Genomic DNA, 17,323 nt, shown 5'->3' with positions numbered 1-17,323 from the left:
TCTATGCCTTTTATCACTTCATTTATATTTGCAAAGAAATAAATGTATATGAGGACCGGCTTACTAATTAAGACATCTATTCTAAAGGATACTTTAATAAAATAGAAAACTAATAACATGTAAGTTATTTTTTCCCAGAATCTTACCCTTATAAATCAGAGTATCAGTGGTCTGAAAGTATCTTAGTATCTCAACTTCTAACATCCTGCCAATCCTTGTCTTAAACTTTATCTCCTGGCATGTGCATTATAAACCAATACTTACTAATGCATCAATCTGACTACATTACAAGTCACATTAAAATATTCCTAAAGAGTAACTACAAAGAAAAATCTAATATTCCTGTATTGCCAGAGCTTATAGTACACCTGAAAAGAGAAGGCATACATACAGGACACTTTTATTAACAATGAGCTCAACTGGTGGCTCAGAGGTTAAAGCATCTGCCTGCAATGCAGGAGACCTGGGTTCAATCCATGGGTCAGGAAGATCCCCTGGAGAAGGAAATGGTATATATGCCAAATATACATATATATATATATATATAAGGATTGGAAGACTGCTAGGGTAAGAAAGAAAGCAAAAGTGGACTTTTATTTGAGATATAAGGGACTTGATCATTCTTGAACATGGATATGAAAAAGATGAACATGAGAATGACATAGATGTGACTATGTGAAAAACAATTTCAACGGAGAAAGACTTACCTAAATTGGAAGATTAGAAAGAAGTACAAGGTAAGTTGGAAAGATAGGATTTATTTATCCAAGCAACATTTATTGAGTACCTATTATATATCAGGCATAGTACAGAAATGGAGCAGTTTGGGGAGAAATTCTAGTCTTTGGATTTTGGTCTTTTTACTCTGTAGCCAATGAAAGTAAAGAGAGTTCTTTAGAGCTCATGGCAATTTCACATATGTTATCTCAACCAATCTTCACAAAAAATGATTTTGTAGAATGAGGAAACAGACACTTGGAAGGTATATGTTTATGCTTAAAGTACTACAGCAACAGAGAAGGAGAGAAAAAAACCCAGATCTTTCTATACCTACCTGAGTGCTCCTCTGTTGCTCCATTCTCCATACTATTATGTTCTTTTTTCTCAAGAAAACAATAAATCATTAAAAAAAAAAAAACCAGCATGATGTGATAAAAGTAGTATTTTAGTCAAATACATATGGTAGTGATGTATGGGTTGAATTAGAATGCACAGAACCTGGTAGCAAAGAGATCTGGTACTCTAATAATCCAGGAATAAGTGGAAGCCATAGGAATGAAAGTCACTATTTGTAAGACTACACAAAGATTCAACTAGGTATCTTATTTGAAATGCCAAGAGACTAAAAAATAAGCAGAAGACTAGTAGAGCCACTTACAAAACTGCAATGTCATAACAGATCTGTTTTGTTGAGGAAATCATCTACTGTGGTCAAATTATTTCCCAAACACAAAGATAAACACATTACGCAAGTCCCTACTACTAAAGCCAGAATAATGCAGGGTTTACTGCACTTGGATCCTTTACTTACAGATATTTATAATTTATATTCTAAACAGTCCAAACCCTCCAAAAATCCCCACAGGTATCTACAGTCACAAAGCCCAGTAAGAGTTATATGCCCACTTTCTGGAAACTTTTAAAATAGATGATACACCTAAAACTAAAGAACAAATAAGTATCTGTTTAATTAACTATCATTGAGTCAAGGCTTTCTTCCAGGCGACCAGAGTTATTTATCAGTAATAAGTAAATTCCTATTCAAAAGCACACAACTGAGAAAGTATTTTAAAATCTATAAAAAGATCAAATCTATCTTACCTCTTGGTTGGAAATTATTTCTCAGGGCAGGGCTATATGTGTAACCTCTCCCAAGATTCTAAAAAAATCCCATTCTTCATATTAGTTACTGACAAAAGCATCGGACTGGTAGCTCTTTAATAGCTATAACGAGATCCAACAGATAAGCTAGTTCTTAAAAGGGGTAACTGGCGTGCTGAGTCCCTGGGTTGCAAAGAATTGGACATGACTTAAAGAGACTGAACAACAACAGAGAGCTGAGGCCAAATAAAATCCTATGCAACCCAGAGTGGAAAGAACAGAGGTCAATACTGCACTTTTGCAATGGCCAGTAGAGGCTGCCAATGTACAAAGACCTATAGGGCTCCCCTCCACCTCACAAACATACAAGGTGTTGCCACTAAAACAAAACGCATTTCCCATGGCATGGTATGAAGCCCAGCATTCTGGGCTCCTCAAAGAATATTATTCAACAGCAATCACCAAGTATCTTTTCAACCATAGCTTCTGGGCATGTGTTGAACAAACAAAGGAACTGCAGGGTATTTTGAGTACTTTTGAAAGATGATCACACTTAGCCACTCTCTGGTCAAAAGAAATCACAACGTGTTACACAATTATCTTTCCAGAAGTGATCCTTCAGATTTTAGAAACATGTGAAAATGAGTATTTTCACTGAAAAAAACAGTTTGCTTTATGATCTTAAAATTCTCGTTTGAATAGATGTATTATTTGACTTCTTCAAATAAAGGGAACAGGTTAGAGCTGAAGGAATTTTCAGTTACTGAATACAGAGTCATAATTTGATCTATAATTTGTAGTATCAATCTTAAATTACCAATCCTAACATGCTTAAAAGGAACTTCCTCACATTCAGCAGTCAGGGGAGATTCTGTCCGTCTGTGCCCCTCACCCAGAGCCAAGAACACAGACACTCAAATATACCAAGTGGCAATCAATTCTTAAAATTCATTTCATGAATCTGCTCAAAAATTTTAAGAATTATGTATCTGGCCCTTTTTGAGTTCCACAACACTGCTATTTCTTGTAGAGAGGAACTCTGCTGTCAATCACAGCTCCCTTTTGCCACGCAAATATGTGCTGCAGCTTTCACTTGTCACTCCTATTATATGTAATGTAGGCAGCTTAGCACTAAATCAATTTAAGGAACTGCAGAAGTTAAATACATACATTATTATGATGATGACAGAAAAGGCAATGAATGTCTTGCAGCTCCATTTGCTTTCTTTGTTAAGAAAGAAAAAGCTAATTATCTGCAGCTGTCAACCATGAAGACCTAGACCTATTTAAGTCAACATTAGCCTTGGACAACTGAAAACATTTCTCATATTTTTGTCCAATTGTTTTCTTTTTCCGAAAAAACATATCTCATTATGAAATATTAAACATACTGAAGGACAATGTAAAAACAAGTTGCAAAATGTAAGGCTAAACATTTGTATCCCTTTTCAAAACCAATTCATTTTAATACTGGTAATATTCATTCTCTAATTAGTGTAGTCAAAATTTAGAAAGATACCAACCCTCTCCACATAAATCCATATTTAAAAAATTCAACTGAAACCCCACAGACTAGTGGTTGCAATGAAATTATGTTAATATGATCAAAGGAGAAATTTTAGCCATTTATTTAACAAAGAGAAAGAAAAACTCATTCCAAAGTTAAAATGCTGATAAATAACAGAAAATTCACACTGAATTACCACCTTCTATGTAGCATCATGTAGTCTTTTATCTATCAATCTTACATTTTTCAATCTAGTCCCATTAAAATCTAAAACTGAATAGCTAATTAGTTTGTATATTTCTTATCCAGAAAATATCAAACAAGAATGAAAAGAATACTCTTAGTAAGTTTAAAAAAATCACTATATAACGTATGGAATAGTATACAAAGGCCATTATTCTTGATTATGAACATGAACATTCTCCACATTTGCTCTTACTGAGTTTTCAGTGATAAAACATTATTCTTTTTTTTCTTTTTTTTTAACTCTTCGCATGAGGTGGCCAAAGTACTGGAGTTTCAGCTTTAGCATCATTCTTTTATTTCTTGTGAAGAGCTCTTCTCACAAGAATACACTTAACAGTATTTTAAAATTCCATATTAAAACACTATGTATTTAGCTTTCTAGAGAATTAAACCTATGCACCCCTTAATATAAGCAAAATCAACATAGATAAATTGAAATTCAATCACGTAAGAAAAAAATCTAACAAATAGCCCTACAAAATTAGTTTTACAAATAACAGCTTCACGTTTAAGTCCCTAAACCAGCCTTAAAGAGAAGTCTTTTCTAACTACATCTAACCCACCACTCCCTTCCATCTAAAGGAATCACTATTGTATTTTCAGGAGACAAGGGAGAAAAGGTCAAGAATCTTTAATGGCATAAAAAGCAAAGTCATCTCAGATCCAAAGACTCACATGTGGAAATGGCTAAGCTACAGACACAGACATGGCCTGTGCGATAGGTAAAGAAATAGTACAGTTAAGGACCAAACAAACATGAAGTAAAATTTCTACTGTCCCTTAACTAGCAATTGACAGGATCAAAATTCCATTGTAACTTTGCCAACAAAGCCCAGGTTCTTTTCATAACACAATACTATCCCCAAGCAGAATTCTTCTCTAACTCCACATTTTAAACAATCTGTATCTAGATGTATAGAACGGACTTTTAGACTCTGTGGGAGAGGGAGAGGGTGGGATGATTTGGGAGAATGGCATTGAAACATGTATACTATCAGGTAAGAAACGAATCGCCAGTCTATGTTCGATACAGGATACAAGATGCTTGGGGCTGGTGCACTGGGATGATCCAGAGAGATGATATGGGGTGGGAGGTGGGAGGGGGGTTCAGGATTGGGAACTCATGTACATCTGTGGCTGATTCATGTAAATGTATGGCAAAACCAATACAGTATTGTAAAGCAAAATAAAGTAAAAATAAAAATTAAAAATTAAAAATCTATATCTATCAAGATTGAGTAATGGTTGCCATCCTGTACAATTGATGATGCTGGTGAGAGTGTTATCCAAATGCACAAAGCAGAAATGAAAAAATATGACTGGGAAACAATCCTTTGTCTTAAAATGAGGAGGATAAGATAGGTGACCCTCCAGGGTCCTTTTAGCACTAACATTCTATTATACTTTGTATTATTTATCTTGCTAAGACATTTGGGAACAGGTGAGAAGCCTCTGGCTATTTCTTTCTCACTTTCTGACATCTGTTCAAGGTAACATTATAATTCCCAGCTGATTATTTTATAAAAACCTAAAAATAGCATCTACAACTAATATAATTCTCACAACTCTGTTAGAGGGATTATTATCGTATACAGGTGAGAGAAACTAGGTTCAAGATTTTGGTAACTTGGCACAAATCAGCAAACTACTAAATAACAGAGTAATTCCAAAGGCAGGTCTGCCCTACTCACAACTCAGGACACTTCCCATCAGGAACTAGAGGCCACCATAATATAACAGGGTCTATTTGTACATGACCAGAACTTGTTACATGCTCGTCTTTTGGTTCTCAAAACAGCCCTGTAATGAAACAAGGCAGGTAATAGTTGTATTCTGGCCTCATTTTACAAATGAGAAAACTGAGACTCAGAGAAAAATTTAAACCACTTGCTGAAGGATCCATCAGAGTAATGTCAAAGTCTTAAACACAGGCTTCCTGACTCCAAGTTCAGTGTTTCTTTTGTCATTGTAATTTTTATTGTCAATTACAAGTTGGCTTTAACGTATCTGTAAAATATTTTTATGCCTACATTGTGTAACCTGGTCTCTCCAATTCTGAAGTCTACTCAATGGAATTGAGCCCATGAAGGCATCATGTTTACACTTACATGTGACGTAACTTACATTTCCAATACAGAATTTATTTTCCAAAGATATCTGCCTATGACTGTCAAAAAGATTTCCACTCAGATTTTGAATGATCAAGAACAAGTTTCTGCACATTAGAAAAATCCTACTTGAATCCCACCAAAAAAAGGAAAAAAAAAAGATGCCTAATTTGGGAGTTTGTTAAATTATAAATCAGACTTCTCCTTCCTCATATCCACTTAATAGGACAGTCAGTAGTACTGCCTTCTTGTCATTAATTCCTCAAAATCTTTCTACCCAAATGCACTGACATTACCGGAGGCCAGAATGATCTCATTTAGTAAAGCAGCTTCTTGCCCTTTCATTAGGCCCTATTTAAATTACGGTATAAAGACATAAGGCCTTGTACTCGTGACTGGTTCATGATAAAGGGCACTAGCTGGTCCTGTGGCCTGATGAAGTCTGGGGCCACAGAAGGTTCTTTTTTGGACTTTATCATTCCAAGAGCAGGCAATTCATTTTGAGCCAGAAAAATAAAATATAATCTTGGGCCATCTGGTTCTGTAACACTCTTTATTTGTTTAGAAAGGTCACTGTTGTCAAGTTATTGAATGTTATCTCCGGAATTGACAGGAAGAGAGAAGTTTCTGAATGCAGGCCAGGAATATTAAAGCACCGTATATTAAGGTGTAAAGTAGTGTTTAAAAGCTTGGGCTTTGATGTTAAACAGACACAGTTCAAATCCTAGCTCCACTACCTACTAGTGAAGTGGCTTTGGGCAAGGCACTAATTCATTTTACCCATCTATAAAACTTAGATAATAACATTCTAGAGGAATATTTGTAATAGCAACATTACCTAACACTTATACATCACTTAGGCCTTATAAAAACAGATTGTAGAGCCCCTATAGTTACCATTCAAAACTTATCCAGCAATTATTATCCGTTAACTTTCATTCTCCTTTTACTCTAGTTTGGTATGAAACTAAAGTTCCGTTGCTTTAATTAAATCTTTCTCCAGACAACAAAGTAGAATTTAAATATAGACTTACAGTTTATGCTGTGCACATAAAATACATGAATTTAGAGCCTATCTTTAACAAAATTTCCAGTCCATCTTAAGCATTTAAGCAAAGGCCACTCCTTTTTTAAATCAGATTGATAGCAGCCATTACTTTGAAAGTAGAATGACAGAGTTACTGTGTCACTCAAGAATGAATACTAAGCAGTATCAAATCTGCATCCGAACTTCAGCGTGTCTAGTACAGCTGTTTTACTGAACAACTGTTTCAGTATCTGATGTTGTTCTACGATAGTTATTTTCTTTGTATTAGGTAGTTTCCTATCCATGTTTCATAGCAGTACTATGACCCAACTACTGCAGTAACAAGAAAATCCAGAGTTGATACAGACAGATAGGTTATTTATGCCCTTCTCCTTTGGGAGATTAGCAATGTGGCTAAAAACATACAAATAATTAAAACATATATTTAGAAAAGCAGCTCAATCGAAACTCCATCCGGAATGTAGCCAAACAGCACTGTTTTCAGTTCAGCAGGCCAGATTTCAGACGACTTACATAACACCTTTTGTAGCTCACATCGCATGCACAGATGCTCAGTCATGTCCAACTCTTTGCAACTCCATGGACTGTAGCCCACTAGGTTCCTCTGTCAATGGAATTTTCCAGGCAAGAATACTGGAGTGGGTTACCATTTCCTACTCCAGGGGATCTAACCCACGTCTCTTGCATCACCTGCATTGGCAAGCAGATTCTTTACCACTGGCGCCACCTGGGAAGTCTTGTATCTCAATGATGGGCAAATATTTCACCTGCACTTTGGTAGGAACAGTCATCATGATGTATTGAATTGTATTATCCCCACACTATCTAACTGCTTTCTCCCAAGTCAAAGTATGCCCTATAAACTGGAGCAAGAGTTATAGTCTCAGGCTAGGAAGCAACATTTCTATCTTTTCTACTTCAACTATCAGCTGCTATGCAGTTTCCTGCCTGGTGTCAATGAGAATAGGTCCATCTCCTCCATGGGCTGTTGGGTGGGTTCTCTGCTTTCTCCACATTGACCTAAGAGGTCTAGGAGTCATCAAAAACAAATCTCAAACTTCAGGTTCCAGTCAAGATTACTCATAGATTAACAAACAGAAGTCTAATATTCAAGTATTGAATTAAGGGCTGCAAAGTAAGGATCACAGAAATTGAAAGCTTACACAGAAAAATATCACAATATATGAGAAACTCTCTTGACCAGCCTTCATTTACCCAGCTTGCTAACTGAACCCACACTCTCCATTTCCTCTCCCTCTACAGGGACAGATGCCCACAGGGTGCTGAAAACTCACAGAATGTGGCCTACTCTCTGGTCCACCCCTTACAGTCCTGCTCCCCAATGCTGAGTGTCTCTTCTCCCGAAATCATCAGTATTTGCTGATTAGGAGAGTTTTATTGTTCCTGTAATTAATTTAATTACCTATTAGACAAATAGTGAAAGCAAAAACAAAAGCTAAAGTATCTTTAAAAACTTCTTCAAAAGCTTTGATAGACTTAATAAAGGCAAGTCACTATGTAACACTCATGTTGAAATAGACAAAGATAAGAGAAATATAAAAAACTGATGAAAATTGTAAAATATAGAACAATGGCTCTCCAACTTTAGCTTGGAGGCCTTATAAAAACAGCTTGTAGACCCCCACGCTCTTAGTTTCTGATTCAGTGAGTCTGGGGTGAAAACAAAAACTGGCACGCCAAGAAAGTCCCATGTGATGTTGATGCTATTCGTCTGCAAACCACACTTTGAAAACTATTCCTTTCAATTCTCTAAAGTTTTAATCTACATTACAGAAACAAAGTATAAACTGAAAATGATCTGCTATAAACGTAACAGATTTAAGAAAGACGCACTGTTCCAGTCAGCACACCCATTCAAAGGAAAGGCCTTGGCCCTAACCCAAAGACACTTATGTTTTGAGTTAAGATGTTAGTGGAACGTATACGTCATCTTTTATGAGCTATACTGACTTTTTCAATTAATGGACAAACTATGAGAAACAAACTCATCAGAAGAGACCTCCTGTCAGATACAAGTGATAAAAGTATTACCAGAGTCTAAAAATCCCTTCCCAGGTGGCTTAGTGGTAAAGAATCTGCCTGCCAAGCAGAAGACACAGGTTCAATCCCTGGGCCGGGAAGATCCCCTGGAGTAGGACATGGCGAGCCACTCCAGTATGCTTACCTGGGAAATCCTACAGACAGTGGAACCTGGTGGGATATAGTCCATTGGGCTGTAAAAAGTTAGACATGATTTAGTGACTAAACAACATAAATCCCTTCATCTTCACTATTTGTAAAAGGAAAATTATAATGTGTAGAATTGGTTAAAAAATTTGCTAAAAACACAAGCTTACAGTATCAGTGAAGCCTTTAAAATAAAAATTTATGTATCATTATCTAAACTTACTTATGAGATTTCTGCATTGGAGGATTAGAAATATACGTTGTCAGCCAAGTGGCAGAGTCCAGCCTTGAACAGAGATCCGTCCTCATATTCAAAGTGGCTTTTCCTCCAACCTGACAACATGGCAGTATGATCTTTGGAAAAGTTCAAGACAAATTAGAAACAACATTTGGCTCCCAATCAATCTACATGTTTGTAAAATAGAAAATGCCGAAATTCATTCAGCTATTTAAAACTAGATGAACTACAAGCATTATATCTGCTGTTTTGAATAAGACTATAAGCACACCCAAAGACATACTTACTATTAAATGGCTAGTTTATTCAATATAGGGCATTGTAAGAGAGCTGGTCTACCCACACTGAAGCAAAGTTTTTGGCAACACAACCCTGTTTAGGCAAGAAATCTGTGTAGAACAGATGACAGAAAAATTCAGATGGACACAGTAGGGTAAGTGAAATGGAGAACACCATGTTCAGAGCAGCATCAAAGCAGCAGCCTACGTATATGCTGAAGTAATGCATCTGAAGATGTGGCATTTATGGACTGCTTGGAAACAAGATAAGCGACTCAGTGACAGAAATCACCATTATGATCATGCAAGCTTACCGTTTTAGAAATTAGAGGTACAGACAAAAGCATTTTATCTTTGCCTTAGAAGGTGCTGATGCGTAATGCAGTATCATATGAATTGCAAAAGTAATGAGGACCATATTTGATAAAGTATGAAGGAATTCAAATGGCCAGTTTTACACACTCAATGCAATATGTTTAGAACACTAGCCCCAATTAGTATTATAGTATTTGAAGTCAGGGAACAGTTTGTGAAGATTTGCAATAACTATTCTGTTTCTTTAGAAAGTGATTCAGAAGTAAATAAAGGCCTAACATCATGTTAGCAGCAAGCTATAGACCTAGAAATGGTTAGGGTGGTCACTATAAGACAAAACCAAACCAAAAACATAAAATAACAAGTGCTGGTGAGGATGCAGAGACACTAGAACCCTTGTGTACTGTTGGTGGAAATGTAAAATGGTGCAGTTGTTATGAAAAACTATATGGAAGTTACTCAAAAAATTAAAAATAGAATTATCAAATTATCCAGTAATCCTACCTCTGGGTATATATACAAAAGAACTGAAAACAAGATCTTAAAGAGATATTTATACACCCACCTTCTCTACAGCATTATTCACAACAGCCAAGAAGTGGAAGCACCCTAAATGCCCATTAATAAATAAATGGATAGGATGGGTTGGGAGTTTGGGATTAGCAGATACAAATTATTATATATAAAATGAATAAACAAGGTCCTACTATATAGTACAGGAACTATATTCAATATCCTGTAATAAACAACAGTGGAAAGGAATGTGAAAAAGAATATATACATGTGTAAACTGAATTACTTTTCTGTGCAGCAGAAACTAATGCAGTACAAGTCAAATATACCTCAATTTAAAAAACCACTGAAGAAAAAACTATTACTTCAATAAAATAAATTTAAAAAAATAAATGCATAAATAGTATACACATAAAGGCATACCTGGGAGCTATTGGAGGTTTGGTCCCAGACCACCGCAATAAACTGAGTATCACCAACAAAGGTGAGTCATGTGATTTTTTTTGGTTTTCCAATGCATATAAAAGCTACATTGACACTATACTACAGTCTATTATATGTGCAACACCACTGTGTCTAAAAAATGGATATATCTCAATTAAAAGATACTTTATTGCTAAAAAATATTAACCATCTGAGCCTTTAGTGGGTCATAACTTTTTGCAATAGGAATATCAAGTCACCATGGTGGTGGTTTAGTCGCTAAGTCGTGTCCAACTCTTGCGACGCCGTGGACTGTAGCCCATGGGATTTTCCAGGCAAGGATACTGGAGTGGATTGCCATTTCCTTCTCCATGCGATTGTCCCAACCCAGGAATCTAACCCAGGTCTCCTGCATTGCAAGCAGATTCTTTACTGACTGAGCTACAAGGGAAGCCCAAAAATAATGAAAAAGCCTGAAATATTGGGGGAATTATCAAAATGTGACACAAAGACAAGAAATGAACAAACACTGTTGGAAAAAATGGCACCAACAGATGTGTTTGATGCAGGGTTGTCATAAACCTTCAATTTGGTAAAAAAAAAAAAAAAAGTGTACTATCTGAGATGCACAATAAAATGAGGTATGCCTGTACAATGGAACATTATTTAGACTTTAAAGAGAAGGCAGTCCTGACATATTCTACAACACCTTGATGACACTACAGTATGTGAAATAAGACAGTCACAAAATCTCAAATACTGAATGATCCTATGCATATGAGATATTTAAAATAGTAAAATTCTTAGAAAGTGGAATTGTCATTACCAGAGGCTAAGGGGAAGGAAGAGAGGAGAATTATTCTTCCAGGGTATAAAGTTTCAGTTCTGCAAGCTGAAGAAGTCCTAGAGGTCTGCTGTGCAACAATGCACACACAGGTGATGTACTGTACTTGAGAATGGTCGGTCAGGTGAGAGAAAAGCCATAGAGACAAAGACATCTTGAAAACTCTGGTAGGCTCACAGAAAAAGTACTGAAAAGGTTCACTCTAGCTTGCTTAAGAAATAAAATAATCTCACAAGAGTATACTCAGTATTAACCATTATAATCTCAGTAACACTAATTTCTATAAAAATTCTAGGAACCTATGATTTAAATTTATTACTTCTAACGGAAAGAGATATGGCATATCAGAATTACTTGGAGGACTTTTAAAATATTTCTTACTCTCACCCAGAGAGATGCTCCCAGTAGAGTGAGCCATCAATACTGAGGCAACTGTGCTATATTCTTCAACTGTGCTGGGACTGAAAACTATGAGAACTATGTTTTTATTTAAATGATAGCTTAAATCAGTAATAAAAATATTCAATTTAATCACTTTTCCTATAATAAAATTACATAGTGTTTGATATGATTAAACTTTCTTCACACTATTAAGCTAAACATGTGTTATATTTTCTGAATGCATACAGAAGACATTGTAAATGTGGCTGCTTGAACAATGAACAATCTTTGTTATGAGATCGCATACTCATTTGGGCTGGGCACTGATGGAGAATAGAATCAACAATATATGGAAAATACAGGCAGAAACACCTCTCAAGACTTCTGAAATATTGTGTCCAGAATATTACCCTTTTTGACAGCCCTTTCCTATGTGCATTTATCTCAAGATGCCTTTTTGCCATGATCTCCTCTTTTCCCCAAAGCACTTTTCTCACTGTTTCTTTTCCATACTTAGAGGAAGGTGAAGAACTAAATTTTCTACACCCAAACTTTCAGAAAAAAAAAAAAAACAGAGTATCTCTCATTTCCATACATTGCTGTTTCATTTCCAAGCAAACAAAGCTACATTTTAAGAACCCAGGGTTAACTGAATCTTTAAACACTAACTTCACTTCAGTGCATTTTTCTTATACCATATTTTTAAAATCTATAGATAAGTATCTGACAGTACTGTAAAATTAAGCATTGACCTATATTCTCTATGGTAACATTTTCTTAAAGATTATATAAATATGCTATTACATGGAAATTACACAAAAAAGATCTTCATGACCCAGATGATCACGATGGTGTGATCACTCACCTACAGCCAAAATCCTGGAATGCTAAGTCAAGTGGGCCTTAGGAAGCATCACTACAAACATAGCTAGTGGAGGTGATGGAACTCTACTTGAGCTATTTCACATCCTAAAAGACGATGCTGTGCAAGTGCTGCACTCAATATGCCAACAAATTTGGAAAATTCAGCAGTGGCCACAGGACTGGAAAAGGTCCGTTTTCACTCCAATCTCAAGGAAAGGCAACACCAAAGAATGCTCAAAGTACCACACAACTGCACTCATCTCACATGCTAGCAAAGTAATGCTCAAAATTCTCCAAGCCAGGCTTCCACAGTACATGAACCCTGAACTTCAGACGTTCAAGCTGGATTTAGAAAAGGCAGAGGAACCAGAGATCAAATTGCCAACATCCACCGGATCATAGAAAAAGCAAGAGAGTTCCAGAAAAACATCTACTTCTGCTTTATTGACTATGCAAAAACCTTTGACCGTGTGGATCCCAATAAACTGTGGAAAATTCTTCAAAAGATGGGAATACCAGACCAGCTTATCTCCCTCTTGAGAAATCTGTATGCAGGTCAAGAAGCAACAGTTAGAACTGGACATGGAATAACAGACTGGTTCGAAATCAGGAAAGGAGTACACAAAGGCTATATATTGTCATCCTGCTTATTTGACTTATATGCAGAGTACATAATGAGAAACGTTGGACTGGATGAAACACAAGCTGGAATTAAGATTGCCAGGAGAAATATCTATAACCTCAGATATGCATATGACACCACACTCGTGGCAGAACGTGAAGAACAACTAAAGAGCCTCTTGATGAAAGTGAAAGAGGAGAGTGAAAAAGTTGGCTTAAAACTCAACATTCAGAAAACTAAGATCATGGCACCTGGTCCCATTACTTCAAATGGATGGGGAAACAATAGAAGGAGTGACACACTTTATTTTGGGGGGCTCGAAAATCACTGCAGATGGTGACTGCAGCCATGAAATTAAAAGACGCTTGCTCCTTGGAAGAAAAGTTATGACCAACCTAAACAGCATATTAAAAATCAGACATGTTACTTTGCCAACAAAGGTCCATCTAGTCAAAGCTATGGTTTTTCCAGTAGTCATGTATGGATGTGAGAGTTGGACTAAAAAGAAAGCCGAGCACCACAGAATTGATGCTTTTGAACTGTGGTGTTGGAGAAGACTCTTGAAAGTGCCTTGGATGGCAAGGAGATCCAACCAGTCCATCCTAAAGGAAATCAGTCCTGAATATTCATTGGAAGGACTCATGCTGAAGTTGAAACTCCAATACTTTGGCCACCTGATATGAACATCTGACTCACTGGAAAAGACCCTGATGCTGGGAAAGATTGAAGGTGGGAGGAGAAGGGGATGACAGAGGATGAGATGGTTGGATGATATCACCGACACAATGGACATGAGCTTGAGTAAACTCTTGGAGTTGGTGAGGGACAGGGAGGCTTGGCATGCTGCAGCCCATGGGGTCGTGGAGAGTCGGACACGACTGAGCGACTGACCTGAACTGAGTTTGGATTAACACTAAAATTTTCATAATAATTTAAAACTTGTCTCCAATATGCCTCTGTTTCCTTGCCTTTCTTTTTATTATTATTGTAAAACTACTTCTCTGTATGTTATAATCTCATAAATTTACTATTGCTCTTTATTTCTTCATGTTTACCGTCCAGTATGCTTTTGTTTCAACCTGAAATATTCCCCATGTTTCCTGTAGGGCAAGTTTGCTAGTGACAAACTCAGTTTTTTCTTATTTGTAAATGTCTTAATTTCTCCATCATTGAAAGAGATTTTAGCAAGATACAGAATTTCTGATTAACAGTCTTTTTTTCCCTTCAACACTCTGAAAATGTCTTCTAGTGTCCATAGTTTCTGATAAGTCAGCTATCAATATTTTTCTTTTGTTGCTTTTAAGATTTCTCCGTCTTTCACTTTCATAAATTTGACTATGATGTCTAAATTAGATTTTGATGTCTATGATTTGTCTATATTTGAGTTTATTCTACTTGGAGTATACTAAGTTTCTTTAATGCATCAATTAATATTTTTCCAGCAAGACTGTGATGTTTTCTGTCATTATTTCTTTTAATATACTTTTTTTTCCACTCTTCTCCTTCTAAGACTCCCATTATGTGTATGTTGATACATCTGCAATGTCCCATAGGTCTCCTGAAGTTGTCTTCACTTTCATTTCCTTTCTACTCCTCATAGTGGATAATCTCTATCCAGCTACATTCAAGTTGACTAATACTTTCTTCTACCAACTCATATCAGTTATTTGAGCCCCTTTAGTAAATTTTTCATTTTTGTTATCATACTTTTAAACTTCAAAATTTCTATATGGTTCTTTTAAACTAATTTCTATGCTTGTCCATATTCTCTTTGGTAAGATAACAATTTCACATTTTTCTTTAGTTCTATACACATGGTTTCATTGAGTTTCTTAGATATATTTACAATAGCTGACTTAAAACCTTTGTCTTTTAAGTCCAAATCTAGACTCCCATAGGGGTACTTTTTTGTTGGGTAGTTTTTCACTTTTTACCATGTATGTAGCACACTTTTCTGTTTCTTAAAGATTTCATAATTTTTGTGTTGAAAGCTAGCCATTTTAAATAACACATTTTAACAATTCTGGTATCAGAATCTTCCACAGTGCCCCACTAAAACTTTTTAATCACTAGCTCTGTTCTTTTTCTTGGTGCTGCTTATTTGTTTAGTACTTTCATGAACTAATTATATATCCCCTGTATTATGTGGCTACTGAGTTATTTAAAATAAGAGACATTACTTTGCCAACAAAGGTCCATCTAGTCAAGGCTATGGTTTTTCCAGTAGTCACGTATGGATGTGAGAGTTGGATATGAGAGTTGGACAGTGAAGAAAGCTGAGTGCCGAAGAATTTATGCTTTTGAACTGTGGTGTTGGAGAAGACTCTTGAGAGTCCTTTGGACTACAAGGAGATCCAACTAGTCCATACTAAAGGAGATCAGTCCTGGGTGTTCATTGGAAGGACTGATGCTGCAGCTGAAACTCCAATACTTTGGCCACCTCATGCAAAGAGTTGACTCATTGGAAAAGACCCTAATGCTGGGAAGGATTGGGGGCAGGAGGAGAAGGGGATGACAGAGGATGAGATGGCTGGATGGCATCACCGACTCGATGGACATGGGTTTCGGTAGACTCTGGGAGTTGGTGATGGACAGGGAGGCCTGCTGCTGCTGCTGCTAAGTCGCTTCAGTCGTGTCTGACTCTGTGCAACCCCATAGACAGCAGCCCACCAGGCTCCCCTATCCCTGGGATTCTCCAGGCAAGAACACTGGAGTGGGTTGCCATTTCCGTGCTACAATTCATGGGGTCCCAAAAAGTTAGACATGATTGAGCGACTGAACTGGACTGGAGTTATTTCAGGTTTTTATTTTTAAGCCTGGCTTCCTGGATCAGTATAATTTAGTGATCAACCAATGATTGGTCAGAAGACTTTTTTAACTGCCTGTGTTTCTTCCACCCTTTGCCAAAGAAACATCTGTGAGAAGTCACACCTTTTAACTTCAGGTAGCTTTTAAGATGGCCATAGCTTTCACTTCCTTCTTGCACAGAGCCTCAAAATCAGCCAGAGGTGGATCTTCTCCTTTCCCAGGTCTTTCCTGGGCATATGCAAAGCCTTGCACATCCTATAGTCTTTTAGGTATCTTAGAAGTACTTGGAGCATTTCAAAGTTCCCTAGGGTTGGCTAATCCTCAAGGATTTCCTTTTAAGTTCCTGGCCAGGCTCTCGTTTGCCCCACCAGAAATCACAACCTTAAATGGTAGATATGTTGCCAAGAGTGGCTACTGTTTCAGCGAAGTCCAAAGCGTAGGCCTTTTTCCCCCCCAACCGAGCTGAGCTCTGAGTCAACTCAACAGCCAGTCTCTCTCTGAGAGCTGGGTCTTCCCAGGGAGCTTCAAGTTCCGGCAAAATATTAACTGTGCTCTAGATATGGTGCTTTTCATGGGCCTCCAGGAGTGGTCAGATCTCTCCATTGTCTACTATGTTAACAGCTTTTGCTATACCACAAGCTGGGGAAGGAGGGAAAATGGGAGTGGACAGAAATCAGACGCCACTGCCATCGTCCATTGTTCAGTAGTTTTCTCTCGGACAGACAACTTTTAGTTCATCCTCTGGCTCTGATCAACAGCCATAATTCTGAAATGGCTGATTTTAGTTGTGCAGCCCATGTTTTTGTTGTGTTTATACAGAGAGGGAGTACACTGAGGCCTTCACTCCAGCAATCTAGAAGCCAATCAAGCTCTATATTATAAATCTTCATGTATTTTTTAAAAACAAAAAGCATTTTAACAACAAAATTGTTTTTAAAATTATACTTGTAAGCATTTAGATCACTAGTTCTCATCTCTAGTAGAAACTTATAAAACATTTTGCAATGTTTTTATTTTTATAATTTTTAAATTATAATTATAGAATAAAATATGCAATATTTATAGTTAAATAGGAAGAAACTGATCTGTGAGAGGAAAAAGATCAACTACATAAGTAATG

General features: G+C 36.8%; 1 protein-coding gene and 1 non-coding gene across 4 annotated transcripts in view; one reads left to right on the top strand and one right to left on the bottom strand.

The window, feature by feature from the left end:
• The window catches only part of RFX3 (regulatory factor X3), a 337,494-nt gene that overhangs the window by 264,803 nt on the left and 55,368 nt on the right, over positions 1-17,323 (bottom strand). Inside the window, exon 1 of one of the 3 annotated variants that reach the window (XM_040244537.1) lies at positions 11,916-11,985. The exons of the other annotated variants lie outside the window; for them this stretch is intronic. Coding sequence (XP_040100471.1) covers positions 11,916-11,946 — 31 coding nt within the window. The 5' untranslated portion in view covers positions 11,947-11,985. Of the gene's footprint in view, positions 1-11,915; positions 11,986-17,323 lie in introns of those variants that run through there. 3 annotated transcript variants of the gene reach the window in all.
• Positions 8,801-8,871, top strand: TRNAG-GCC. Its single transcript has one exon. It is a non-coding gene; the product is annotated as a tRNA-Gly (tRNA).

Source organism: Oryx dammah, unplaced genomic scaffold (genome assembly GCF_014754425.2).
Source record: "Oryx dammah isolate SB20612 unplaced genomic scaffold, SCBI_Odam_1.1 HiC_scaffold_1, whole genome shotgun sequence".
In the NCBI taxonomy this organism is placed as follows: domain Eukaryota; kingdom Metazoa; phylum Chordata; class Mammalia; order Artiodactyla; family Bovidae; genus Oryx; species Oryx dammah.
Note: the sequence above shows the minus strand (reverse complement) of the source record. Positions and strands in the feature narration are given on the sequence as shown.